The sequence below is a fragment of the Bipolaris sorokiniana genome (assembly GCF_000338995.1).
Source record: "Bipolaris sorokiniana ND90Pr unplaced genomic scaffold COCSAscaffold_16, whole genome shotgun sequence".
NCBI lineage: Eukaryota > Fungi > Ascomycota > Dothideomycetes > Pleosporales > Pleosporaceae > Bipolaris > Bipolaris sorokiniana.
Window position 1 is genome coordinate 288,134 of NW_006911910.1, and position 26,565 is coordinate 314,698.

The 26,565-nt window shown below is 48.2% G+C and overlaps 6 protein-coding genes across 6 annotated transcripts; 2 read left to right on the top strand and 4 right to left on the bottom strand.

The window, feature by feature from the left end:
- Nucleotides 1–1,615: 1,615 nt before the first annotated feature.
- Nucleotides 1,616–2,668, bottom strand: COCSADRAFT_40752 (uncharacterized protein). Its single transcript, XM_007706287.1, has one exon. It carries the CDS (start codon nt 2,596–2,598, stop codon nt 1,978–1,980), a length of 621 nt encoding a protein of 206 aa, XP_007704477.1. The 5' UTR covers nt 2,599–2,668; the 3' UTR covers nt 1,616–1,977.
- Nucleotides 2,669–4,127: 1,459 nt separating this feature from the next.
- COCSADRAFT_126874 (uncharacterized protein) lies at nt 4,128–7,076 on the top strand. Its single transcript, XM_007706418.1, has 2 exons — nt 4,128–6,347; nt 6,414–7,076. Exons 1-2 carry the CDS (start codon nt 4,202–4,204, stop codon nt 6,806–6,808), a joined length of 2,541 nt encoding a protein of 846 aa, XP_007704608.1. The 5' UTR covers nt 4,128–4,201; the 3' UTR covers nt 6,809–7,076.
- A 2,342-nt stretch (nt 7,077–9,418) lies between these two features.
- COCSADRAFT_100610 (uncharacterized protein) lies at nt 9,419–11,180 on the top strand (the record flags this gene model as incomplete). Its single annotated transcript, XM_007706419.1, has 2 exons — nt 9,419–9,830; nt 9,883–11,180. The coding sequence occupies 2 exons, from the start codon at nt 9,419–9,421 to the stop codon at nt 11,178–11,180; spliced, it is 1,710 nt and encodes a 569-aa protein (XP_007704609.1).
- A 2,080-nt stretch (nt 11,181–13,260) lies between these two features.
- Nucleotides 13,261–14,588, bottom strand: COCSADRAFT_251529 (uncharacterized protein). Its single transcript, XM_007706420.1, has 2 exons — nt 14,401–14,588; nt 13,261–14,344 (listed from the first exon to the last, which is right to left on the bottom strand). The coding sequence occupies exon 2, from the start codon at nt 14,207–14,209 to the stop codon at nt 13,373–13,375; it is 837 nt and encodes a 278-aa protein (XP_007704610.1). The 5' UTR covers nt 14,210–14,344; nt 14,401–14,588; the 3' UTR covers nt 13,261–13,372.
- A 4,630-nt stretch (nt 14,589–19,218) lies between these two features.
- COCSADRAFT_203332 (uncharacterized protein) lies at nt 19,219–21,423 on the bottom strand. Its single transcript, XM_007706421.1, has 3 exons — nt 21,301–21,423; nt 20,751–21,251; nt 19,219–20,703 (listed from the first exon to the last, which is right to left on the bottom strand). Exons 1-3 carry the CDS (start codon nt 21,353–21,355, stop codon nt 19,508–19,510), a joined length of 1,752 nt encoding a protein of 583 aa, XP_007704611.1. The 5' UTR covers nt 21,356–21,423; the 3' UTR covers nt 19,219–19,507.
- Nucleotides 21,424–21,686: 263 nt separating this feature from the next.
- Nucleotides 21,687–24,848, bottom strand: COCSADRAFT_203333 (uncharacterized protein). The gene is made up of 7 exons (XM_007706422.1): nt 24,364–24,848; nt 24,192–24,303; nt 24,028–24,138; nt 23,877–23,972; nt 23,707–23,817; nt 23,503–23,656; nt 21,687–23,456 (listed from the first exon to the last, which is right to left on the bottom strand). The coding sequence occupies exons 1-7, from the start codon at nt 24,480–24,482 to the stop codon at nt 21,982–21,984; spliced, it is 2,178 nt and encodes a 725-aa protein (XP_007704612.1). The 5' UTR covers nt 24,483–24,848; the 3' UTR covers nt 21,687–21,981.
- Nucleotides 24,849–26,565: the final 1,717 nt, after the last annotated feature.

Genomic DNA, 26,565 nt, shown 5'->3' on the forward strand with positions numbered 1-26,565 from the left:
GTGGGAGGAGTAGAATTTTTTGGTGTTTTGGTGACAGCAAGTATGGACGCGTGCTGTTAATATACTCAGTGAGCAAACGGATTTAATATCACGTGCTGAGTGGATTCTCCTTGGCCCGGAGGCTGTTCGGGGCCTGGCCGAGACCCTGCATAGAAGGATGACGACATCAAGCAAACAGACAAACAAACAAACATTGAAAATTTTTCAACAGCTACGGGACTAGCTGTCAATAGAGGGGGGGGTAGTGTAACGGTTCGAGTACACACTGAACTAACATCCGAAAGGGATCCGAACATGGGCACGCACTAGCCGAGGGCAGATCTGCTGATATAAAACCCCACCTTCTCCATACCGTAGCTCGATAGATTTTTGATATCCTTTCGTACAAGGCCTATAGGTGTCTATTCGAATTAAGGCTCGTTTGATGTCCCACGCACTCCCATATGCCTCTGAGTGACACTACCGCCGATACTGATCCGAGTAGTCTTGCCTGCGCCGTTACAGTATAGATAGTGTGTTAATCTACTTTTCTACTTCTACTAGGTTCCTTTATTAGGTCTTAGGTAATTCTAGTATTACGCTCTCTTGCCTTTTTACGTAGAGTATACATAGTCTATTTTCCTCTTAGAATCGTGCTATCTTTTTATATCTAAACGTAAGAAGTCGTTCTTTCTCTAGAGTCTTATATTTCTTCTTACTAACTAGTTTAGCTTTAGATATATCCTAAAACGTAGTTAGGGTTAGCTTATCTAGTCTACTGATAACTTCTATATTATCTAAGTAGTATCTAATGTCTAGTTAGGTAATAACGTTCTATAACTCGTTGTTATCTAATTTCAATTTCTAGCATAGGACGTAAAGCTATCGTTTAACTTTATTTTTACTTTAGTAGTTATATACTATGTAGCTTTTCTTACTACATGCGTAATAGCTAATTTTTTTCTTACTATTTTTATTCTTCTTATAGTAGGGCTTACTATAATGGGTGGGCCGGACCCGGCCTAGTGCGCAGCTACTCACGCCGCCCTTGCGACCAGAAGGTTTGCACAAGGTAATAAGCTTGTCTTGTTATCTTGATAGCTGGATATATATACTCGATATTGGCGCGCGCACGTATCGCAGCGCCGCTCAAAGGGCGTAGCCCATCACAATAGGTAAATCGCGCTACAATGTCTTTATAGCTTACGATCTTGTATAGCACTATAATAGTTTATCTTTCGTTTATCTACTATTTTATTTTAACTACAGCATATATTTGAGGATAGCTTACGGCCGAATTAGCGTAGTGTAGCGTTAGTGGTTAGTATTTAGAGAAATAGATTGGATTGATACTAGTAGGGGTAGAGCTAACTAAGTTGAAACCTATTGCCAATAACTAGAAATAGACCATATAAGTACATACTATGTATATATTGCATGGCCTCTTACAGTTAGCTCATCTGTATATAGGATAAAGCCTCTCGCGCCCTAAAAGTAATAGCTAATAATTTAAGATAGAACTTACTTAGGGTTAGGGAATCATTTTATAATTCTCACGTTGGCACTACACGCTGACGAAAGTCAGGTTTCTGAGCACGGCGCAAAGTGTCACCGTCGCTAGAGTGAAAAGAACACTTGCAGCGCATGGTATTAAACTCTATACGTAAGAGGCGATCGAAGAACACCGTGTGATGAAGATACTACAAACTCTCGAAGATCCCTATCCGAAAACAGGGCTTTTCCTTCTTCGAATCTTCTTTCTCAGAGACCTCTCGAGGTACGAGGAATTGTTCTTAACGAAAAAGGCTCACACAAGCCTTGTAAAATAGTTATAAGAAGAGTGCGCTGAAGGCGGCAATAAACAAAGCGAAGCCAGGAGGTCAAAATTTAACTCTTACATGGCTACCTATGTAAACACCCTAAAAGCGGCAGTACAACTGCTAACCTGATTGACACTCTTCTCTCCCTGCTGATAACTTTAAACATTAGGAAACATGTTCAAGAGATAATAATGTGAAACCCAACAGGGCACTCTCCATTGCCTCCGTTATCCTGAGTAAACTTCAAGGTCGTGTCGTCACTGCAAATGCTTCCACCAACGCTAGCAAAAGCCTGGCCCTCTTTGTAGTCGCATGGGCCACCACCAAGACGGTAGGCATTGCCGAGTTTGATCTGAGGAGCATCCTTAAAGGGAGGAGCTAGTACCGGCTGGTTGTTGAAGGTGGTTTGGCCAGGGATAGGGAAAGAAACACCGGTGTTGCCTTGGAAGATGATGTTGCCGGGCCCTTTCTCCGATTGCTTGGAGCCGCATCCGCCGAGCATGAGAACAAGGCTGCATGTGTTGTTCTTGGCCCAGGCGGGAATGTCAAACCTAGTCAGAGTGCACTTGTCACCAGGGGTGACCTCGGCCTTTTGTCCGGCCGGAACGGCTTTGTTGGGGTTTTTCTTGGAGACTACTTGGAGGAAGGTCGGGCTAAGTGCCTTAGGAGGAAGTTGGCCAGTGGGAGCGATGCGCTGGATAGCAGGGCAAGCTTTGTCTCCACGAAGAACCAAGGAAGAATCTGTGGGAGCGGCTACCGCAAGAGAGAGGAGAGCAGTCAAGATAGTAAAGGACTTCATTTTGAGTATAGTGAACCGAGAGCTGTCCAGGTGGAAAGGTAAATTAATTAAAAGAAGGAGTGTGAGTGTGCTATGTAATGATCGTTCAAGTTGATTCCACAGTGAGTTTATATCGGATTCATTGAAGGTGCTGTTCCTAATTAGGACATGGATGATGTTCAGCTACGCGCCACTGGGCTTATGGTGGCCCTGCATTTCCACAACGAATACGAAGAGCTAACCCTGTAATCGTCAAGAGTGCCACGCCCAACCTTGCGCACTAGCCATTTGGGTAAACTTATCATCGGATCTCCTAGGGTACACAAGACATTACCAATTATAGCGATGTGGGAGTGTTTATTGAATTCAAATTAGGTTAAGCGTAGAAGTGATAAAGTCTCGCTAGAACATGTAGGCACTGCCAACGATGCGGGCGGTCAAGGGTGGCTCGGGTCTTCGAAATAGTCAATCAGATATAAACCTAACTCTTTCGAACTTAGAGACTTAAAGAATTTTGAAGCTATCATTACAGGTTCGAAACCCCTACTGACGATCAAAATGTTAGCCTTGCTAACATAGCGTCGGTAGCGCGAAGCGTGTAGTTAGTACTACTGTATTTCTAAGAGGCGCTCGCTAGATATCTTTCGCCGTGTATGTGGCTTCCAAATATTAATTCGTTTTATTCAGCTGAAACCCCACTCTTTCGTACCCACAAACTAACTAGAAAAGTGCCCCCTTACGTGCTAAGATCTGATATTGCTTTGCGCTTGATGAACGGTGTTGTTGGCAGCAAGCTCACTAAAATCTATCTTAGGCATAGCATATGCACACATGGCGTTCCCCCACTTCCGAAGCCGAAGCTAAGCTCAAGCCTCACGGGACCTATCTCACGTGCAATACCAACGTAACACGCTAGGCCCCCTAATTAATACAAATCATTACTAGACTATCGTTTCTATCTCTCTAGCAATCTACTAAGCCTACTATACCTAATGTACCCTACTAGAAGCAATGTATTAATATATATAGTACTGCTTAGAACAGCCTAAGAGATTTTTTGTAATTATTAATAATACTTAACGCACAGTTTTAGGACAAAACTCTACATCTCGGTGATTCTTCTCGGTAATAGACACTTCGTTTATTCAGTTTAACATAGTAACTTTAGAGTCCGATATAGTTTTATTCCACTTATAGAGCTTTACCAAAATATATGTATGTTAAACAAATTCTTCTTCTGAACTACCAAATTCTGAAGGATCGATTTAGGATATGCGTGGTTGTTTGTTCTGAATCTTAGAAACAATTTGCCTAGAAAGGTGTACAAAGGCTTTGGTGATATTAGGGCTCCTTCGTTGCTCAATTAGAGCTCTCTTTTTGTTGTTGTACTATTACAATCCATCGCTTCGTAACTGCACAGCTCAATTGTGATTAAGCCGCTGGACGATTGGTTGCGGCCCCATCACCCCGGATTTCCCCAGCGCACGTGGCACGTTCACATGCCTCGGCTCAAACGCAGGCATCATGGCACGCACATGCAAGGTACACCACCTTCAACCACCCGACGCGATCTTCCCACTCCACGACGTGCGAACCGTCCTGGAAAGGATGTTCACGGCCAACCATGGCCGCACAATCTACTTTACGGAAACCTCATGACCCGCTCTTAGCACTCTACGACCACTATGCCACGCTTCTCAAGTCTCGCGTTCAGGATGCATCCAAGCTTACCAAGCTATTGTCGACCATTACCCTCCTCTTCACCATCATAGGCGCTGGCTATGGAGGCCAGCGACTATACAAAAGCCGACGCGCGGAGAAGGAGACTGGCCGGCGGCTTTTGAGGCGCAATTCGGGGATGAAGAACAAAGATGGCTCCAGGACAATCTATGTGCCCAATCGCGACTCGACGTCTAAAGTCGTCATATATCCCACTAAGCAGACGACCTTTGATGCCCATCGCAGGCTGTTTCTCCAGCCTCCACGCGCAGCGCGTATGGCCGACACGCATCCAAACGACCCACAAGCACCGCCTCCACAGACCAAGCCTGGCCTGAACCTTGCGTTTCTGCATCAGTTCCTCAGCTTGCTGAATATCATGATACCAAGATGGAATAGCAAGGAGACGGGTCTATTAGTCAGCCATAGCGTATTCCTCATGCTACGAACATACCTTTCCTTGGTTGTAGCCCGGCTCGATGGCGAGATTGTGCGAGACCTTGTTGCAGGCAACGGCAAGGCATTTCTTTGGGGCATTGTCAAGTGGCTGGGCGTTGGAACCTTTTCATCTTATACCAACGCCATGATAAAGTTCCTGCAGAGCAAGGTGTCCATTGCTTTCCGGACCCGGCTTACGAGGTATATTCACGATCTTTATCTGAACGACCATCTCAACTACTACAAGCTACAAAATCTGGACGGAGGCGTAGGACTCGCCGATCAGTACATTACGCAAGATTTGACCCTGTTCTGTGCCAGTGCTGCATCACTGTATTCCAGCTTGGGCAAGCCGTTTGTTGATCTTTGCGTCTTCAATTATCAACTCTACAAGTCTCTAGGGCCACTAGCCCTGACGGGTCTGTTGAGCAACTACTTCTTGACAGCGACAGTTTTGAGAAAACTCTCACCACCCTTTGGTAAACTCAAAGCAGTAGAAGGACGAAGAGAAGGCGAGTTCCGGGGTCTCCATTCGAGACTCATCGCAAATGCAGAGGAAGTCGCCTTCTATGGCGGTGACGAAATGGAAAAGCATTTTCTCGAGCGTGGCTTCAAGGACCTCAAGCACTGGATGGAGGGCATCTACAGCCTAAAAATCAGATACAATATGCTTGAAGATTTTGTGCTGAAATATTCTTGGTCGGCCTTTGGGTACCTAATCACATCTCTCCCAGTCTTCTTGCCAGCCTGGGGCGGCCTGGGCAGTGCGCCAGAGGTCCCGGGGAGTGAGCGTACAGAACGCGAGCGAAGTCGCATGAAGGATTTTATCACGAATAAGCGACTTATGCTGTCGCTCGCAGATGCCGGTGGTCGAATGATGTACAGCATCAAGGATTTGTCTGAACTCGCAGGTTATACCTCGCGCGTTTACACACTCATTAGCACGCTTCATCGCGTCCACGCTGACGCATACTATCCCCTTCCAGGCACACGCCCAGAGCTTTACTCAGTCTCGGACATCCAAGGTACGGTACACAAAGGCTTTGATGGCATTCGCCTTGAACACGTGCCCATTGTTGCGCCAGCTTTGCATCCAAGAGGAGGGGAAGAGTTACTCGAATCGCTCTCTTTCATTGTGCACTCTGGCGAACATCTTCTCATCACCGGCCCCAATGGTTGCGGTAAGAGCGCTGTCGCGCGTATCGTCGCCGGCTTGTGGCCTGCATATCGCGGTCTCGTCAGCCGCCCACGTACTATCGGCGTAGACGGCATCATGTTCTTACCTCAACGGCCATACTTGTCCACTGGCACACTCCGTGACCAAGTCATCTACCCACACACTGACGCCGACATGAAAGATGTCGGACGCCGTGACTTTGAGCTCTCCCAGATCCTAGAAGAAGCCAAGCTGGGCTACTTGCCCGATCGCGAAGGTGGCTGGGACACTAAGAAAGTATGGAAAGATGTTTTTAGCGGTGGTGAGAAGCAGCGCATGGGTATTGCCAGGTTGTTATATCACGAACCGCGCTACGCCTTTATCGACGAGGGCACAAGTGCTGTTAGCAGCGATGTCGAGGGTCTACTGTATGAACGCGCAAAGGCAAAGGGAATCAGTAAGTTAACCCGACTTGTTCTTCTTTTCAAACCTCTACACTTGGTTTATTGACTCTCCACTCTAGCTCTCATCACTATATCTACACGTGCCAGCTTAAAGCGCTACCATACCTTCACTCTCACCCTTGGCATGGGGGAACATGGCGACGAATGGGAGTTCCAGCGTATTGGCACACAGTCTGAGAAGTCGAGCGTCGAAAAGGAACTAGCGGAGCTTAGGGAGCGTTTGGCTAAGGTTGAGGGCTGGAAGAAGAGGAGAGAGGAGATCGAGGCCGAGTTGAATAGGGTTTGGGTTGAGAGAGAGGATGGTGAAGATAGAGAGAGGGAGGAGTTGGCGCCGCCGCCGTATCTAGAGAAGGAAGAGCAAGACGTAGTCGAGGATGAGGTCACTGAGCAGAACATGGGAGATAGTTGGGGCAAGGAGGAGAATGTGAATGAGGTTTCTAGTGATGGTATGTAGTCTGGAGCGGAAGTGAAGGGATACGGTGAAAACGCGTGGTTTAAGCATGTATAGAAATCGTTTTGCTGATTGAAAATGTGCTTGTATCCTTGCATCGCTAAAGCCTTGTCTTCATCTTCGTAGTTGTTTCTGAGAAGGCCTTTGTGCGCCTTTTGCGTCTTCACATATAAACAATCATGCGAAACAGTTGGTAGCTTGCTATTTCTATACATCTCCCCTCGCAGTCATTGCGGTTCGGCTGGATACCACATGAGATGGTCAAATATACGATGAGCATCTGCAATTCTTTGAACGATAGATATCGTTCTGCTGAAGCTTCAGTGGTGTTTCGTGAAGGCTCCAGCGTTGGACGCACTCTGTGCCGCAATGTGACCACGTAGTCTTTCTTTCAGTGTCCACTTACAGCATGTGAAATTGAACACACCTAGCGCGCTTTTAATGCCTCAATTCGCATCGCAAGATAAAATGCAAGTGGTGATCTGCTGCAGGAGTCTCCACAGACCGTATTGCGATAGTAGACTAGTGAGTCGGGAAATGACGATCGTCCCGTCGTTCCGCAAATTCACGATTGAGGTGATCACACATAAGGCTAGTTCTATTCTTGAATCTCTCGACGGAGCCCATGGCTCTTTAGATACCAGCCAAGGCGCATTGAAATGATCATACATTGGGTTTTTACATCTCAAACGTGCCCCTGGTATTCGTGACGTAGAGTCCCTACCCCTTGACTCTTGGGCTGCAGCGGTCAGCTTGACAGTCCAGGGACTCCCTAGCACTTTTTGAATTGCCAGTAGAGGCACTACAAACACCTTTCACTAGATCACATGACTTTCTTTTGACACTGGTCCGGGTACGCGTATCTGGATGGCTTTTTCGCCCAAGGGAGAGGCAAAATGACTGGCTCATTTCATGTAGTGAATCGATAGCTGTGTTTTCTATGCCGGGTATCGGACATGCGCGGAAAAAGTACAACTATCAGCTGGGAAATGGTATATGTGTGGGATAGTCGGCAATTGATAATACGAGGCGGGTACATGATACCGACGCAATAACAGAACTGATATGTTACCAAGCTTGGAAGAGAGGAAACTTCGATTGAATGGGGCAAGGAGAAATAGACAATGGAGCAGGTTTCGCAAGTACATACACCTGTACCTTCATTGTAAGACCTAGTGATAGGGGCGATCAATCATGCTTTGTTATCCAAAACCAAAGATTGCCGCTTGCCTATGCAGTCCTTGCGATGATCGCTGTGTAAGTACAAATGTACATAGATACTAAATGCGCAGCTAGTGCTCCACACCTAGACGACTAAAAAGACCATGATGCCTAAACCCTTGCGATCTGGACCCTGCTATTGGCGAGGGTCCTTGGGCGAACCTGATACTAAGGACAAATTTACCAGAGTCAGTGCAGAAGTGTCGAACGAATAGTACTAGCTCAGTGCTCGCCCTTTAGTGCTTATCCACATCTTCGATATAACTACTATGTACTTGGATACCTTCGTTACCTGCCACTGTTAGCACAGTGTAGTGTAGTATATCTTGAGCACAAGTGCAAGCTGACGAGCTAATGAGCTGGACTGACACATACTGATCCTTGGAACAAGCCATTTTTCGCCTGAGCGCGGCAGAGCACGGCCTTGTACGCTGAGGGTCCAGTAAGTTGATCCTAAGCGAAGTAAAATGACGTGCTGGCTGTCAAGTCTTCGCCGAACAGAGGTAGCAACGAGGGTGTTATGCACGCAGTCACCCTCGGCACTTGCGCTGCGCAGGTCGATCCTTGGTATGCGAGCCAACGAGAGGCGTTCTGGAGCGGTTTGGGCTGCGAGGCTAGAAACACGATGGGCAGTAGTAGTGGAGAATACAACCGAGATCAGCTTGAAGGATGCGGCAAGCGAGGTTTATCCCCGACTGGTGCTAGTGTCGTGTTGAGGCCGCTGATTGGCCTCACAGGCCGGGCATCGCGTGGCTCAGGGTCGATGCGACGTTTAGACGGTCCGACTTGACATGTTCGATACTTTGCTCTCTCCACAAAAGGCCCGTCTTGTTACAGCACTTTGCCGCCTGGTGCATTCATACGTGCGTACGTGCGTACGTGCGATGCTTGAGATGCTGATTTCACCAAGTACGAGCCGCGGGCTCAGGCAGCCCAGTCAGCCCTACCTCGACATGATTATGACGTCAGGAACTAGAGAAGAGCATGGGTGAATTGTGGACTAAACCTTGATATTGCTGTTGCTGCTGCTGCTGCGGATGATGATGGAAGCTTGCTCTATTTGTGCAAGTCTACAAGGTCTGTTTCCTTGTGTGGTGAGGTGGTGCTGTTCAGGTACAGAGTCTGAGACTCTAGTCACCTGGCATCGTCCAATGGGAATTCCTGTCTCACTGAGTTATCAAGCACCAGCCATCGACGCCCGATCCAGGAGTCCAGGTCGCCATGCCCAAGTTGTGAAGATCACTCCCTCTTTGAATGCATCCCTGTACAAATCCGTAGCAATGATAATGCTGCTGGCCAAGTCGAAAGATTCTCGACTTCAACCATCATCATTATCACAGCCAGAGTAGACGACGACCAATTTCACCCGCTTGAAGGGTATCACTGGAGGAAATGGCTTGTCCAAATGGTTCCGTAGCATTGCTGTTGCCGTGGACAAACCATTCAGTCTCCGCTGATGGTACAATCTTTTCCAAAGGCATCTCTTTCGCCATTGGTACTCCTCCTCAGCTGTTTTCTTTAACGCCTTCGACAAGTTTGGACAATGCTTTCGTCAACAGCGTAGCAGAGTGTGGATCGGCCACCAACAGCAGTTGCATTGGCCAACTAGGCGGCATCTACGATAGTGCAGCCTCAACTTCGTTTGCCCAGGTCGACTACGCGGCGTGGTCAGGGAGCAGAGAGTCCGTAAACATGGCATCCGGAAACTCGCACATCTTCTTCACCGATGCTGCTGCTTTTGGCCCTAAGAATGCCACTAATAAGTTCCCCGCCCTCCCTATGTATACCAACGGTTCCACGGACAGTGAGTGATTCACGAAGAGATGCCAAACTGGTACAATACTAAGACGCATTAGCAACCGTAGATTCCTTCACAGAGTATGATCCAGGGTTCCGAGCAACTCTGCCTTTGGGAATGGACTCCAGCTTCTTGAACTTCCTTGTCGATTCAGGCCAGGCTTCGTCACGGACGTACGGGTTGTGGGCTGGCTCAGAATCAGAAGACGCGCCACAGCCCGGCTTGCTGGTAATTGGCGGATATGACGAAAGCCGTCTCAAAAGTCCTGCAACCAAATTTCCTATGTTTTCAGATTGCCCTACATGCGCTGTACTCACCGCCATCACTTACGACGTCGGTGGTACCAGTACCACGCTTTTCGAAGACGCCAAGGATACACTTACTGTATATCTCGATCCATTCTCCTCCGATATCAGATTCCCACAAGCAATTTTGGACAAGCTCGCAGCTGCTGAAAAGACGGCTGTTTGGAACGAGACATCACGCCATTTCGAGCTCCCTACTAGTCCTGCCCCTGCAGGTACAATTACCATTACGATATCCGACATGGGCAGTCCCGCTGGTGATGCATCGAAGCCTTCGGTAGCTTCATACAAGACTGTAATCCCAGCATCCGAGCTTTACCACCGACCCCGAGCATACAATCCTGTGGGAGTGTTCGAAGTGAACAATGCAACAGTATTCAACATGGCTATAACGAATCAAACAGAATCTGTGACTGTAGGAGTTCTAGGCTTTCCTTTTTTCACCCAGAACTACCTCATTGTCGATCCCGATGCTGCGAACTACGAACTCGCACCTGCTGTGGTTGCAGCGGCCGACCCCATAGGCGCAGATGCCAAGGTAAAGCAAGTATGTCGCGTACTTCCCGGTACAAAGCCCTCATCACAAACAGCGGCGCTAGCAGGAGCGGTTGTAGGATCCGTGATTGGTACCCTCTTCCTCGTCGCCCTGGCCTGGTACATACGCAGGCGAAGAAAGAACACGAGAACTCTAAGTGAGACAAGTCAGAGACCGGTAATTCACCGTTTAGGTGTACAAGAGTCAGAGGAGAGTAAGTCTCTCGAGTTGCCACGTCAAGGAATACCTCTACCGCCACAGCTGCCAGCTTCTACTGCTTCTTCCACAATAAAAACTGGCGGCATTACATTTCCCTCGCCGCCTTTTAGTCGGATGAAAAGCGTGTGCACCGGAAACCAAGAGGATCCCCGGAGAGGATTAGTTCATGATACCTTCAAGAGAGTAGATGAAGTCAACGATGGCCGGCTTCTAGATGAAAGACCATTGGGACTGAGTGAGACGATTCATTCACGTGGGACCCTACCAAGGCTGGCCGCGGAGCATACTGTCGAATAATGCGAACATCGAGATCGATACTTGTATATGGGAGGCTACTTTCCTTGTCATATTCTTTCTGTCACGTGTTATTATACCCAAAGGCGGAAAATCATCATAGCGTACTTTGCGCCAGTCCACGTCAGCTAGACTCGATTTCTTTTAAAGCTAGTTCTTATTTATATACTGTCACTAATCTCTTCCCATCATCCATTTCCGCTACTAGTAACAATCGTCTCTGACAGGAGACTGATCTTCTGTTAAAGGCTTGTGTACAATGCATTCCTGCACGCTAGGATGAGATGACTTCATCAAATCGACATGGTAAAGGAACAAGTGATACTTCTGCTCCTGGATTATAGTGAAATATCCTACGATTCACTATGAAAGCAGGCAAGACGGAACTCAACCCACGTGACTTCTATCCTAATCCTCTATGGTTCCAACGTATGGAAATCAACTGTAACCAACAATGCCAATTGGCCAGCTGCATCGCCAGCAAGAGTTCTCAGCCGAAAATGAGACTAAATCCTATGGAGGCCTCAGGGAACACGAATTTGTACCCACCGTTTTTGTTCGAAACTGGCACAATCTTCTAGGGGATTTTCTGGTGAGATGGTGCAGAGGTTCGTACGGGACACAGCTCCCTACGACACCATGCAACATCGAGGCCGATAGTTGCTTGAAGTGCCACTTGAACACTGGAAATTCACTAGACAACTCTTCGGCTCTAAATGATGTCTCGTATCCACAACACTCTTGCAATCATACGAGATGCCTGTATTCTACTACATTAGGAGATTTCTTCTGTCACTCAACCACATAGAATTTAATATAAGTTGTATGGAAACGTGGACGAAGATTCCAAGTCAAAACATAATAGTCCATCAAGATGCACACGATATGGCTGGTCCAGGCCTCCACCGTTGTGACGGGAAGCTACGAAACAGCTGGTAATTTGAACGAGATCTATCTTCACTCTTGGTGTACAGATGCGAAGAGCGAAACACTGCCCCAGAATTTGCAAATCTTTCTGGGGATCGTTCTGGAACTTTGTTTTGGTCTAACTGCTATAACTAGACATTCCCAGAGGCTACGTGTCGCAGTTCCAAACGACACCGGACTGTGCGAAATCCACGCTAGCGTTAGCAGAACGCACAATAGATTTTAGCTCTAGTATCTTACAGTGTGCTATATGTAAGATCTCATTTACCCGCGTTTGTTCTCGTTTGCTAATACTAACAAGCCCTCTGAGCACATACATTTTTAATGCAACTTTCGCACTAGGTCAGATACAGCACCAGACTAGTTGGCTGAAGACGTTAGTCCAGAATCAACCCCCCTCTCAGCTCATGGCTCAAGCCAAATACTTTTGTATATTAGATGTAGAAGTGAAACAAAACTAAAAACAAATCGTGCTGCGAATGTCACCATCTAAGTCACCACAAGATTAAGTAGCTTAACGGAGAAATCCCCTTCTTTTTATTACTGGCGCTAATTGTTGACGATAAGAAAAAGACGAGATTTTAAAACGCTGACGTGAAAGTCTAATTTATCTTATTTTGCTTCTTTGGTTCTTCTTGACCCAATTATATGTCATATCTACTCTAGTTTAATAGAATTAATACTATTTACCATGCAACAAAAGCTACAGATTAACGTATATCTTTGGTATCTTGGTGGATTCCAAGCAAATGATAGTAACACTTCTTTGAGTTCATTCAAGAGCATTTCCTTGTGTAACATCAGCTTTATAGTGATTGAGCTAAGCAACCTGAGCTACTAAGATTGCATAGCATTATATCATTCACTAATGTACTTCGGAAGATAATTGCAAATATATTATTCGCCTGCGAAGCCACTCTTACCTATTATTTAGACAAGTTTACGATACTAAAATGCGTTTGTAAGATTGTCCATATAAAAGAAATCATAGCTTGTTCTGAGAGCATACAGTCAGTAGATAGAGAAAAAGCTCACATCACCTAACTATGTTGTGATGCTTTTGTACAGAATTCCCACTTGGCAGGATAAGACTAGAGTTGTTTTTGAGTATGTACATCCACTCTCGTCCGTCTAAATATCATCTAATAAATACAACAGGCAAGTATACATACCCAGTGGTTACAACAACCATCTCGATACTGAATACGGAAACCCAACATGAGACACGGCCACGTTTTCTAAACAAAACAATACTGCAATGAATCGTATTAGTTATTTCCAAATCGCACCTCCCCACCGAGTCTTTTCACTTCATCCAAGGCACTGTCCCTCTGCGCCTCCAAGTCCTTGATGTAATCAATTGCCACTGCCAGTACTGCGCTCTTGCTTATCCTCGCGCCGCCCATCACATTGTCCGAATCGGCTCGAAGCAAGGATGGAACAGCTCGACGTAGCCGCTCCAACTCCGTGTTAAGCTTCTCCCTATACTTGCGTTCGACTTCGGTATGTGGTATGCATTGCGGCCGCTTGACTTTCTTTGCAACGATGCTTGCTGAGACCTTGGAGGCTGTAGGTGGAAGGCGGGGGCGGCCCCGCTTGCGTCTTGTAGGCTCGGATCTGACGTGTATAAAGGTTCGAGGACAGGCTGAAGGTGAGGGAAGACGTGATTGCCTTGCTATCTGGGGCGAGATGGCTGGAGATGAGGGACTGCTGCTGCAGGTGTGTATCGAGTCGGCGATGTGATGAGTTTCGGTTGTCTCAGCATCGTGAGCATATCTTCCGTATGCTAGATCCCCAGAGTTGAAGTTTGGCCATGTTTTCAGATGGCTATCGCTCACTGCGAATGCGGAGTTGGTTATTGAACTTATACCAGGAAATGTGCTAGGTGATGGACTGTCCCAGGGACCGACTACATCCAGCGATTTCATCACCGGATAGGAGTGTGGGTTGTTATCGAAGAAGGTGCCCCTGAAGTAATCAGAGGCATATGCGTAAGAGTCTGCAAAGTACAAGTCTGGTGCTCTGGGTGAAAGGTAAGACTCGCTGTCAGGAGAGTAACGTGAATAGGCGTTGCGAGGGCCTCCGTGCAAGCTCGACAAGTCCATCGCGTGATTCGTTTTCGAGATAGAAGGCTTTGATGCTTTGTTATTTCTTGTTGCACCATACACACCGGGGTAATTTAGATGAAATGACCTATACCAACAGATATACTAAAGCCTCGCTGTCTCTTCAGCTTCGTCCTTGGCAAATGCGGTCAGCCCTACATTCAACCAGAATCGGATCCGCCAACGCTCACCTGTGGAGCAACTAATGGCCGATGCATGATATATTGCAAGAAATGAAACATAGGGTTACTGCGACCGTTGCATCGCCCATGTTCTAGACCGCTCGGAGCGAAGCGAAACGGGCGGAGAAGCTTTCACGTGCAAAATCTCCAGTCGCTCAGCCGCAGAGGATGCGGCCTGATAAGATTACCCGTGTGCTCCTCTGCCACGACGATATTCGCCACTGAGCGGTCAAAGGGTTTGGCATCACTAACGCAGAATGACTTCAGATTGTCTTTAGTGATATTCATTTGAGACACAGTAGTTTTTACTTGCACCTGATGACCTTCTGGATTTTATAGTGGAGCTGATGCAATGCTGCGCAATTGTGCACTGCTGGCCGTTCGATGTGCGGGGAGATTTTGAGCGTTTGGCCATGCATATTTCGCCCAATAACGAGCAGTGAGTGGGTCGTTGGGTTAGGGGGGTCCAATCAAATGAGTATAGTATTCTTTACTTCGCCGAACAGTACAGCTGCTGCACTCGTCACCGCCTCCAGAGGATATGCTAAAAAAGAAATGCCTTCCAACATATAGTTGAGCAGCTCGAACCCTAATGTCGCTTGTGGCTGAGTGCGCTTTGCCTGCACATGAGCTATTATAAGAATACATATCACAAACTGCATTTAAATTGCTCTGCAGATACTTTATGTGTTTCGGTTACATCAGAGGATACATATAGTAGGGTTTACGAAGATTTTCCCAGCATTCTGTTCCAACTTGGACCAGTATTGATAACATGTACCTGGCATTCACACTTTGCAATTGGAATGTAAAGTAATGCCTCTTCTACTTAACATGAGAAGCGAGTTGACAAAGCGCTCAATTAGGTTTTTTATGAGCGACGATCTTATGAGGAAAGTCTTTCACTACTTCCATATCACATGCGCTTCGCAGAAGAGCCACTCTTGTTTTGCTCCCAAGGTCAATTGTCCAAGCACTTCCTATAGGGGAGACCCTCGAGACGTTAGGTGGGGCCGAACATCTTCGGCATGGATGCAACATACTAAGAAATAAATGTAACAACGTGTCCACCTTTTTCACTAAACTACAATCGCTATGAGCCACAATAAGCGCTGTACCATAATTAGAAGAGTGGCTCCCAGAGCAAAATCAGCCACAAACGTCTGACAGTCAGAAATTTGGCCGACGGTCCTATTAGAATCTCCGGTGCATGTTCTTATGTATTTTTCAGCCGCTTCGGCAATGCCACATGTCTGTGCCTCGACTGCCAAGCTCGTTAGTCTCATCAACACTAGCAACTATAATACATCCTTCGAGAACATAGAGCCGCCAGATACTACATGCCAATTACATTAATCCGCAAACAAAATAAGCACATATTTGGCAAACACTTTGAGCGTTCTAATACTCTCACATGGTTGCTCATGAACGCTAACATCCTTTAGCTAACTATTAATTTTCCAGAAATCCAGCACCAGTCTCGTTAAAATATATGTTTTCTACAAGGAAATAGTACATATTTATCAGGTACCTGTGGATATTAGCCGCTCATAAAGCTTAGTTGACTGCACAAGAGGTAACTTTGAAGCCTTATACTAAGTATCAAGCCACTGACAGGGGCACGATCACACAGGGAACAACTCGATGCCTTTCTAGGAGACGAAGAGGTTCCCAAAGCTCCCTGAGCTTTATACTAAACAATTTAGCATAATTATCAGAGTCTCCGAGACAGCAGGCCCAATCTGTGATGCTATCACAGGGATGATGAGCCCTGTGTGACTAGGTGGGTTGTGATCGCCAATGCTACAAGTAGAATCTGAGGCACTGAGCCCGAGCTTCATTCCACATACGTCTCGAGCACCATGAACATCATTTTACACCGCTTATTCTTTCTCTCCTCACGAAACTTATCACGTCTTGTCTTTATAAGGTACATTGTATTTTGACATCCTCTGTCTAACCTTGCACAATATTAGCTTAGTCCGGCATAGCTATGCACTGTTCCCTAACCAGTCACATATCCCTACGTTGCGCCATGGAGCTACCGTCAACATATTTTGCGTCAAACCTCAAAAGGCTCAGCATATCGCAGCAGTAGTATCGAAGTTTGCTGTTTACCTATGCTTCCATCCATTCTGACTTAAGCTCCTGGTTGTTAGCTGCATCGTTTCCATGACAAAATACATTCATCTTATCTTCTTCACTAGTTCCCCAAGTCCCCTAGTGGTACTCAAAAGGGGGTCTTGTTGACCAAGATGAAAGTCGAAATAAGTGGTCTTGAGAGTGAGCTTTGGTGGTACCCTGTTCTACTGATGCATTGACTAATAGGCTATATTTTGCCGACTACTTTGTTCTCAAATGGCCTTATGAGAAAGCGACTTGTGATTCAATTCTCTGTCTTAGAGTTATGGCATCTCCAACTCTACTACGTTCTTTGCGTCTTCCCCCCCGCCACACAGCACCTAGATTTACAATCGTGACGAATGATCAATGCCATGGCCAGCGCTGCAGTCTGACCACGCGCATTTGGCACACAACTCCGGTCAAACGAAGTCTCCATTGCTTACCATGATATCCCTATCACTGGTCTCCGTAACCGGATAGGTGATTTTACGGTCAATCGGAATGGCTTCAAGGTTGCGGTTGAGGATGAACACCGCGGTATTGAGATATTATTCCGTGTGCTGCGGTACGAGGAGTATGCAGACGAGCCCATCGTGCGGGACACGGCAAGGATGACTGTAGAAGAGTCCTTGAAACGGAATATAGACGGATGCGAGCATGCTGTTGCACTTTCCCATCAGATACGAATAAATTTTCTTCGATTTTGACCCTTTGACTCTGCGATTTACTCTCAGGTTGCGTGTGAGACCGACAGTGTATTTGCTATAGGGACGCAGACGTGACAGGCTGTTTCCAATCCTACCCCGTGGTACCAATGGAGCTGTACCACAGCCCTTACAGGGTGTACATGTTAATCATTTGGATGGCTCGCGATAAACAAATTGTCTACTGATTGTTATGTGGGGCGCTGCTGGTTATGACCCCCGATGGGTCGTACTCCGAGGTCCAAAATGCATTAGCCGCTCGCGGCTACATAGATATGTCGAAACTCAGCTGAGCAGTAATGCAGTGAGTAAATATTTCATACTCATACTTCATTTACCAACCCAGTATCCGCTAATACATTGTGCTGAGAATGGCAGTATCTGGGGGCTTTTGTTTGGTCCACTGCAAGATTGGCCACTGGCCCTGATGGATTATACATCACCCGACAAAGCGCGAGATCTCATTTCATTAGATAACATATATGTGCACCGGATTCGCGAGAGTTACAATGTGCTATGGAACAAGAGGCATAAATGGTACTTACTTAGGATAACGCTGTAGAATCCTGTTAGTGATAGGAGAACATAACCGGATTTAGGGCTCCTTTACTAGTAAAGGTTATGACGGAGAGTTTGAACCCAGTCAATGAAGAACCTCTCTAACAATGAAACAAACCCTAGAGGCAGGTCACATAAAAAATGCTGGCTTTATCTTAAGCCTCGATGGACATCTCAATGAATTGTAAGGTTGTCATGAGTTTGTTTACAGTAGTGCTTATTTCCGACGTCTGAGACAGCACTACTACTAGCTGTCGGTGATAGATCTAAAGCAAGCGGCAATTGCATCAAGCTCTACAGTGAACTGCATATCATGGTAATCTATTCACCGGTATATTTTGTCAGAAAGCAACAACATTGGGCCACGAGAATGTAGGAAAAGGCAAAAGCGCTTAGGGTGTCATCGCAGATAATGAGATTTGCCTGGCGAATCAGGAGTCTGTACAACCCACCGTAATCCTCAGAAGCAACAAAGAAGGCACGCTGATCGGTGAGAATGTGGTGGTAGGATGAATACTGAGCCCTCCGAAATGCAGGAGATATTAGCCACACGCACAGGTAGCCATACCCACGCGTGCATATATTGAATCACATAAACAGTGTATTGTAAGACTTCATAAGCCGTCATAGGTATCTTTTCATTCAGTGTAAGCCAAAGCTTCTTCGATGGCATCATCTCGTTCATCACCAGAAAGGAGTGCCTCTTCTTCTGCAAACAGGCTATCGTCAAGAATGGGCCAGTCAAGCTCTTACAATAGACACGAGAATGTGAAAGCTGGTTTGAAAACACAGTAGAAGTTTGAGTTGATGCGGCAAAGAGTTACTGGAATCGACGTACCGTACGCACCAAAAATGGCAGAACAAGCTGTTAGTCACCGATAGAAAGAGCGCGTCCCCAAACCCACTGTAACAGGGAGCTAGCAATAATGTGTGCGATAGCGTCCGTAGTCTCAACCATAGTGTGAAGTCTACCGGTTTCTTGTATGCTGCTAACGAACCCAGTAAAGACTGCGAGGATCGAAAGACGAACTCCAAATCCGGTTGTATAGACGGCCAAGGCTGCAAGCTGTCAACCAAATGTCAGTATTTCGCAACGATTTTTCCACTCACCTAGCACCACGAACCCCGATGTTAGGAGCTGTAGCAAGAGCTGCAGTACCTATGGCCAATGTCGCAATGCTTGTGCGAGCAACTCGTATGCTTACCCGGTGCGACCGTATACCTCCCTTCACCTAGAGATAATCGGTAACCATGGGAAAGAGAATTAAGAAGACGAGAATATTCATGTCCGATACCACCGTAAGTAGCGTCGCAGTCTGCCAAGGATCAGCGATATATCAAGCGGATTTGATGGTGGAATCCTGCCTCGCCAAGTTCTAGATTGAACCGTGCAGAAGGGTACAGAGAGGCTATCTCTAGTGTGTTTTGCCGGAACTGTGCTGGAGTAGGTAGGTATGATTACCTATAGATATCGAGCATCATATATCCCACTTTTCTTCACTTCTTTAATGTCATTTCACCCAAAAATCGACAAAACAAACAGAAATCAAAAATCAAAAACATACAACAGCGGGGATTTTCCAAAGGTCACCAATATGACTACTGGTCCACCGATTACTAATTCGCAACAGCCTTCCTCACTGAGTAAATGACAACCCTACCAGGATAAATCTAAACAAGACATGAACTATCCAATCCCCTGTACATCAAACATAGTAGTGATACCAACACTACCTATGCACCACGACACCCGCCCCATCACCCATCCCCCTTATCTTACCCTCGACCACACGCTCCGCAAGTCCCAAGTCGGTACAAATTTCATCAAAGCAATGCATTCCATCAAGAAACTTGAGTAAAGGCAGGCCGCTCGTGTCGCGCTCGTCAATAATCCCGCTATTGTGCAGGAGCTGGTGGTGAGCCTCCTCGGTTTTGGGTGCGCCAAGGTGGTGTGGACTCGATTGTTGTTGCTGTTGGAGATGCTGAGGCGTGATAGAAGCAATGCTGGGTTTGTGAATGGAGAAGGAAGGGTGGTGATGGTGGTGGTGGATGCTTGGCTGGGAAGCGTGATGGATGCGGTCGGTGCCGCGGATGGTGGTGGTGTCTGAGTCGCGGAGATTGGCGAGAGAAGTAGCTGTGCTTGTTTGCAGGCTGGTCGGGGGTGCGGGTGGGAGTGTAGAAGATGTTGCGATTGCGTATTTGTGCACGCGGTAGAGGAAGCCTTTGATGACGCCAAAGGTGATGAGACGGCGCACGTCGATGCCAGAGAGGAGGTCCAGATTCTCCAGCACCCAGTTCTTTAGCGTGAGGCCCTGGCGCAGTGAAGTGTACAATGTTATCAGGGTCTCATGACTGGTCTGAATGGCCTTTTCCTCTTCCTCTTCTTTCTTCTGTGCTGCAATGTGGGCATCAAATTCCGAAATCTTGAGCGTAGACCCTACCGCCTCGCTAAGTTGTGATGCAGAAGAAGAGGAGATGGAACTGCGTCCGTCTTGGCTCAGATCTGTAGACTCGCTATCCATCCAGACGGATTTCGCGTTAGGGCCAAGCTTCATCCTCGGCACCCTGACATAGCGCATACATTCGTCCTTTACTTCTGCATCTACAATGAAACCACCAATCTCTGCTGTCGGTGCATAGATTGCCCCAAAGCTGAAGATATCTAGCAATACCAGACATCCATAATATACCAAATGCTGGATCGCTTTCCGTGTCAATGAGAGGTCAGTATCGGCAAGCTGTGCAATGTGCGCTATCGAGTTGATACCGTTAATATACGGGAGGATCCGGTTCAGTGTAAGATCCGAAGATACGGGTTGCTGTAAACTTGATACGGAAATTGTGAGCAATGGGACTTGGTGGGCGAGGATAGGTGGCGGAGGAGGCCGTGTAGGAAACAGCTTCAGGTTGATCGTGTTGGAGTCGTCTGGCACTTGATCAACACATTGTTCTTCATGGGTACAAATAACCTACCAATTGGTATCATGCATTCAGCATAGTTATTCAGATCCTCCAACACCATTTCACACAGCGCATACACTTTGCTTCCGCCACCTACTCCAAATCCACAAACACCATTGTCTAGGCCTGCGTCGATAGTACCTCCATCGTCGTCCCAGACACCAACCTCTTCTTTGCTCAGAAATCCACCCTGTTCTTCTAATCCCCTTAGCAGGCGTCCCAGCTTTCGCGCCACTTCCCCATAGCATGCCCAGTCGCGTTCATTCTCGCCAATTACAATAGCAAAGTTGAAGATAAATTCATTCCTACTGTATTTACCTTCTCGTATGCAGACTGGATAGCCAATAACGCGGTGGTGATTTACGCAAAAGGTGAGCAGGCGGTCGCAGAACTGCTGTGTTGGTATGAGATACTGGGTGACAGAGGAGAAGAGAAACAGTGGTGTAATCAAGGCGGAGGGTAGGGTAGAGGGAATTATGGCTCCCGGAGGGACTTGGTGGAGTACGCGGTTCCCTTGGAGCGGAGTTAGCGCAGGTCCCCAAAAAACCCCAAAGATGCGTACCCTTTTCATGGTGGAAGCGCGTATAGAAAATAGCTTTTATTGCGCGCGTCGGCATTGCAGGATCTAGGCTGCACTACCTGACGTTACTGGGAACTACATACTGAGTCTAAGTTTGCAGAGTCGCGATGCGGGGAGTTCGCGACGAGCTGGCAGTGGTTCGGCGGTCTGTGCTTCATCGATCAATGTTCGTGCCAAGACATTTCGTTTTTTGGTAATACTTCGCCCACCATTCACTGAACATGGCATACTTTGCAGCAGGGCTGTAAACAGTCGTGAAGCATCTTGATACTTCATAGTACCTAGAAACGACTTACTTGCAAGTCGCCCAGCGGCAAACAGCAACAACATGTTGCACACATAGATGTCAATTGTAGGCAATGCATACAGTGAAACAAGAGCGTTGCATTGATTACATCTATAGCATAAATGTCATATACCTAGAGGAAAGCCTGAAGAACAAGAACAAAGACAACTGCTTGTCAAGGTATACACAGAAGAGAAGATGCGAATCCGTAATCTACAGCATCATGACAGCATGCTGGGACCAATAGATGCGCATGCAGGAAAGAGCGTTGAGGGTATATGGCGAAAAATCGAATAAGGCAGCCCGTACAAATAGCGCCCATGGTCGAAGGAAACAGAGAAACATAAAGGCCGTATGTGACGCAAAGTGGTTCCTTGTCAAGCGTTGATGATAAGATTGCGTTGACTGCTGTCCTCGGGATAGGCTCCGAAGACGAATCGATATAACTCCGTGAGCCACTTGAAAGATTCGTTTTTACCTAGCCATTGCACAGACCGTCCAATCTCAAGTGCTGTCAGTCGGCGAAGTGGTTGCGTGTGAATACTGCGTAGCGCCGAGTCTTTGAGAACAAGCTTCCGATAGTTGTCGAACAATTCAGTTTGCCATGGTTCGTTCCCGAAGCTATTTGATGGTAGTGCGCGAATGAAGTCTGGGAGTGGTATTTGGCGGTTATAGCCAGTGTTGATGGCTGCTTTAACAATGAGCCCTTTCAGGCGAATCAGAGCAGGATCTTCTCGGCCAGCAGTGGCAGTAGAAGATGTATGTACCGAAGCATCGGAGTATGTAGAGAGATTAGAAGAAGACGAAGACCAGCGATCGTGGGTTCGCGTCAGGCCAGCCTCTGGGCCGAGAACAAGAATATTTGGAACGTTGGGCTCGTCTGAGGGAGAAAACTCTTCACGGTCGTCGAAAATAGTAGTCGGGGTCTCTGGCTGCATTGGGGTTGCTCTCCTGGTTTGCATGGCCGAGTGGTATGATTCATTGATGCTCGAAGACCTCGCAGACCGTTCGGAGTATGCGCTCTGGGATCGGTGTGACATAGAACTGCGTCCTGCTGAAAAGCTGTGCTGAGACGGTCGTGGGGTGCTGCGATCAGGTCGAACTTGTGTCCATCCTTCACGGAACAAGTCACACAACTCCCAGCAGGCCTGGATGGCCGACCCAAGCAACTCTTCATCAGGGGGTTTGCCGTCTCGGCTATTTTGACGGAGGCTAAACAGCATTTCTGCGAGCGACCAGCAAGCATGCAAGAGTGAATCCGTCTCCTCAGGAAGCGAAGTTCGTTGTTTCATAAGGCGATGGCAGAGGGTCAAGTAAAAGTCGAGCGTACGTTCACGGAAAGTCTCGGGCAATGTGCGGTCGTGAGCATTGTAGAGATGGTTGTTGAGTTCAAAGCTGACTCGGAGGACCGAGTCCGCCGCCTCATCGCCGCGTTGGCGCACGTCAAACAGTGCTTGACAAAAGTCACGGCAAAGCTCCAAAGTGGGCTGAATCTGTGCTGTGGGGTTCTCTTCTCGGCTCTCATAGAGTTTCTGGCATAATCGCCAACAAGTCCTCCAAGCATGCTCCTGCGTATCAGCGCTTCCGCCAGAGTAATGGAACATACGCGTTCGATGACGTTGGCTCAACTTTGCCAGTGAGTTGCACAGTATCCAGCATTCGTCCAGAGCGCTTCGAAGACCGGCTACTTCTTTCTCTGTCTCGTGAATTCCAATGATTGCCTCTCCCATGGTTTGGGTGCCAGTTGAAGCTGGCTCGCCATCCTGTGACTGTGAAGACTGGCTGTCGTCCTGATCAATGATAGAGCTCGAAGAAGAATCAGTGGCGATGTTGTCTTCGTACTCTGCAATGTCTACGAATGTAAGCTAGCGTCCAATACAATGGGTCTGCACGCGTACCAGCAAGGTTCAAACTTTTACGAGCACTGCGTCGTCTAAGGTCCTCTTCGAAATCTTGTCGGGTTTGTGCACGCGGTGTGCTACGATCTGGAGCAACGGAGTTGGAGACTGCGGTGTCAATTGGAGCGGTGAATCCAGAGGATGAAGACGAGTCCTGTGTGCTGTTAATCACCTCGAGCGCATCAAGACCAGCGGTAAGCTAACCTTGTCGTCCATTTCAGGCAGCATGTTTGCTTCTGGTGTCGATGGCGATACAACGACGGTGTTATCCGACATGTTTGCACTGGACGAGGCGCCAGAAGTGCCCACCCGGCTCTTGTCCACACGTCAGCCATGTTGTGCAACAGCAACTAGACAACAAAGAGGGGCCTTACGAATTGTTTGAAGTTGTCCGGGGCATGGATGACAGATGGAGGCGCATCATCGGAATCTGCGCGGCGGACCGTAGTGTTGAGCTTATGGGTTTGGGGCTGCTGGACGTATTAGAGTGTGAAGCGCATGTTTCTCAAGGTGGCTGTGACATGCCTTTGTGTGACCGTCTTGGCTCGCTGGGCTCACAATGTCATCAGTAATCGGGGAGCGTATGTCGCTCATGCCGTCCTCGCTAGGCGTGTTTTCCTGCGCATCGTCCTCAATCTGTGGTGGGGTCAGCCCCGCGTCGTGTCATTTGCATCCGTCACATCGCGTACCTCGGTGTGGTCAGTGTGGCTAGTGCCGTTGCTGTCGACGGGGGAAGGGTCTACGGTTGCCGGATACGGGCTGGGTGGTGGCTGGAGGTGTTCGGAGGCATGTCCTGAAGATCTTGGAGAGTCCATGTTAGTGGAACAGTCGCATTGGTCTCCGAGTGGGGGGGGAGGGCACCTATTTGAGAAGACGTGAGCAAAAGTGCCCGGCGAACTGGGCGAGTCCGTGTAGGGGCTAAAGGCCGACATGGACTTAAGGCCACTTGGTGACGGCATGAGCTGCGTCGCGGTTGCCATGCCTCAGGCGGCTCTTTGTTCAAAGGGGGGGAGACAATGGGGAGAGAGCGCCAGAGCTGCGCCGGGTCAGCGCCGCAGTCAGAGGTGCTAGGCAGTGGTGGGTTGACCAAGGGCAAGGCTGAGCAGCGAGTCAGGAATCAGAAGGCAATGCGCGGCGCGAAGACGATGGGCGTCTTGATAAAAAGAGAGACGGAACAAGGCTTCTCAAAGCAGACCAGCTGCCAGAAGAGGCTCAATGTGCTGGGGAGCGGCGGCGGCGGGAGGTGGGAGTGGAAGTGGGAGGGGAAGTGGTAGTGGTGGCGGGCGTGGTGGTGGTTTCAACACAAAGCGACTCTGCCTCGGTGGAGACCGTGAGCTCAGTCGATCGAGGCAGGCGTCAAGCTGAAGGAAAGAGTTATTAGCTAGGCAGGCGAACGCCATCGACAGCGGCCCATGGCCCGCTTACAGCTGGCCGTTCACCACCACTTGGCACATCAGACGAATGGCTGTCCGCAGTGGGGGGCTGGGCTCCAGGGATGAACTGCAGCTTTAAGCGCCCGCCGACAGGCTGCGCCCTCTGCCTGAGTGCCAGAGACACGACGCTGGATCCCATACAGTCGATCCGGCTCACCGGCCTGGCGGGCGAACGCCTGCGGCTTGTTGCAGTTCTGGGCTCGTGGGACAACTCGGCTTACTCTTCCATCGTGTAGCAATCCTTTTCAGTCGCCATTATCATCGTCATCATCATCATTACCCCCACCACCACCACCACCACCACCACCATCAGCATCCCCATATCAGCGAACGTTGCTGCAGAGAGCTAGGACTGGTCTGGGTAAGACGCTAATGCATCCTCTCTCAAAACGCTCCATCATGTGCATGGAGACTGCTGTGAGGATGCGGCACAGCAGCGTCTCCCCCGTCTGGCCGTGTGTGCTCAGTCTCCATTCCCGGCCCCATCGCCATCGACGTGGCCGCCTTGCAGCAAATCCATCTCGCCCGCTTGTGATTGTCCTCCTCACTCGCAGCCGCCCACAAGCCCATGGCATGGCCAGAGCCTCTTCCCGATGCCATGTTGGTACCTGTAGCATTCATTACCATCCCTCACACACTCCCGCTACTAGCTCATCTCCACCTTTTACACACGCACACGCGTTCGGCTTTCTCCCGCTACCATGTGCTCGGATGCCTGAGTACTAGCCAATCAGCTGGCCCATGTCAACTTTATCATGGCATTTCCAACTTTTTTTTCCTTTCTTAGCCTACCAGGATCACCACCACGCCCCCGTGTACCATATTCCTCTCCGAGACGAGGCTCCCTTGTTGGCTAGTTGGCTAGTTTTTTTTCTCTGCATTCGCACACGCGTACGATGCAGCAGCCCTTGTTGATGATGCGACCTGCGCCGCTCCCGCGTTTGACATTAGCCGCGCACAATGCCTGTCAATAGGCGCCGTGGAGTTGGATTTTCTATTCGACCAGCAGCTTCAGCCTCCCCAAATAACGAACACGAGACAGATGCTACTGCCCACATTGACTCGTCTCTTGCCTACACAGAGCCCATCGACAAACCCAATTCTGCCCGAATGTGCCATTGTCGGGCGATGTCAAAGGCACCAATGGCCCATGCGTAGGGCACGAGACGCGACTGCCGTCGATGCGTCTGATGCCCCACTTGCTTCTTGACGACGCTGACTCTGTGTACTTACTCTAGAATAGTCTATCACTCATCCAACCTAGCCAGCCCCGCCCTCGCACGATTCGGCGCTTATTGCCATTGTTTCTTTGGCACATTCACGCCTACATCCACATTAACCACCAACCCGCACCGGATATATCCAAGTTTAGATGGCTTCATGTGTCAAAAGACGCGATAGACGATGGCCTGACGGCGATCCCTTCTAGTGATTGCCAGGCCAGAGCCCATTGTTCTGGTTAGCAGCCAAGGCGTCCCATCCACGACATAGTATACCAGAGCCTTCAACATGGCCTGCTAGTGTCCAATCAACTGTCCAACTACCCAACAAATGCCATACTCTGCCACCAACTACCAACAGACCATGCTTTTCAAGGCACAGGCAACCACATTTCTCATGTACTTACATA

Bases quoted from the DNA above. Each gene is read 5' to 3' on its own strand.
- COCSADRAFT_40752 (XM_007706287.1), bottom strand. From the start codon at position 2,598: ATGAAGTCCTTTACTATCTTGACTGCTCTCCTCTCTCTTGCGGTAGCC.
- COCSADRAFT_126874 (XM_007706418.1), top strand. From the start codon at position 4,202: ATGGCCGCACAATCTACTTTACGGAAACCTCATGACCCGCTCTTAGCA. The intron at 6,348-6,413 runs GTAAGTTAACCC...TCTCCACTCTAG, and splicing joins CGCAAAGGCAAAGGGAATCA to CTCTCATCACTATATCTACA.
- COCSADRAFT_251529 (XM_007706420.1), bottom strand. From the start codon at position 14,209: ATGGACTTGTCGAGCTTGCACGGAGGCCCTCGCAACGCCTATTCACGT.
- COCSADRAFT_203332 (XM_007706421.1), bottom strand. From the start codon at position 21,355: ATGCCGACGCGCGCAATAAAAGCTATTTTCTATACGCGCTTCCACCAT. The intron at 21,252-21,300 runs GTACGCATCTTT...CTCCGCTCCAAG, and splicing joins GCGCTTCCACCATGAAAAGG to GGAACCGCGTACTCCACCAA. The intron at 20,704-20,750 runs GTAGGTTATTTG...ATCAAGTGCCAG, and splicing joins TGAATGCATGATACCAATTG to ACGACTCCAACACGATCAAC.
- COCSADRAFT_203333 (XM_007706422.1), bottom strand. From the start codon at position 24,482: ATGGCAACCGCGACGCAGCTCATGCCGTCACCAAGTGGCCTTAAGTCC. The intron at 23,818-23,876 runs GTAAGGCCCCTC...CGTGTGGACAAG, and splicing joins CGGACAACTTCAAACAATTC to AGCCGGGTGGGCACTTCTGG. The intron at 23,457-23,502 runs GTACGCGTGCAG...TTACATTCGTAG, and splicing joins TAAAAGTTTGAACCTTGCTG to ACATTGCAGAGTACGAAGAC.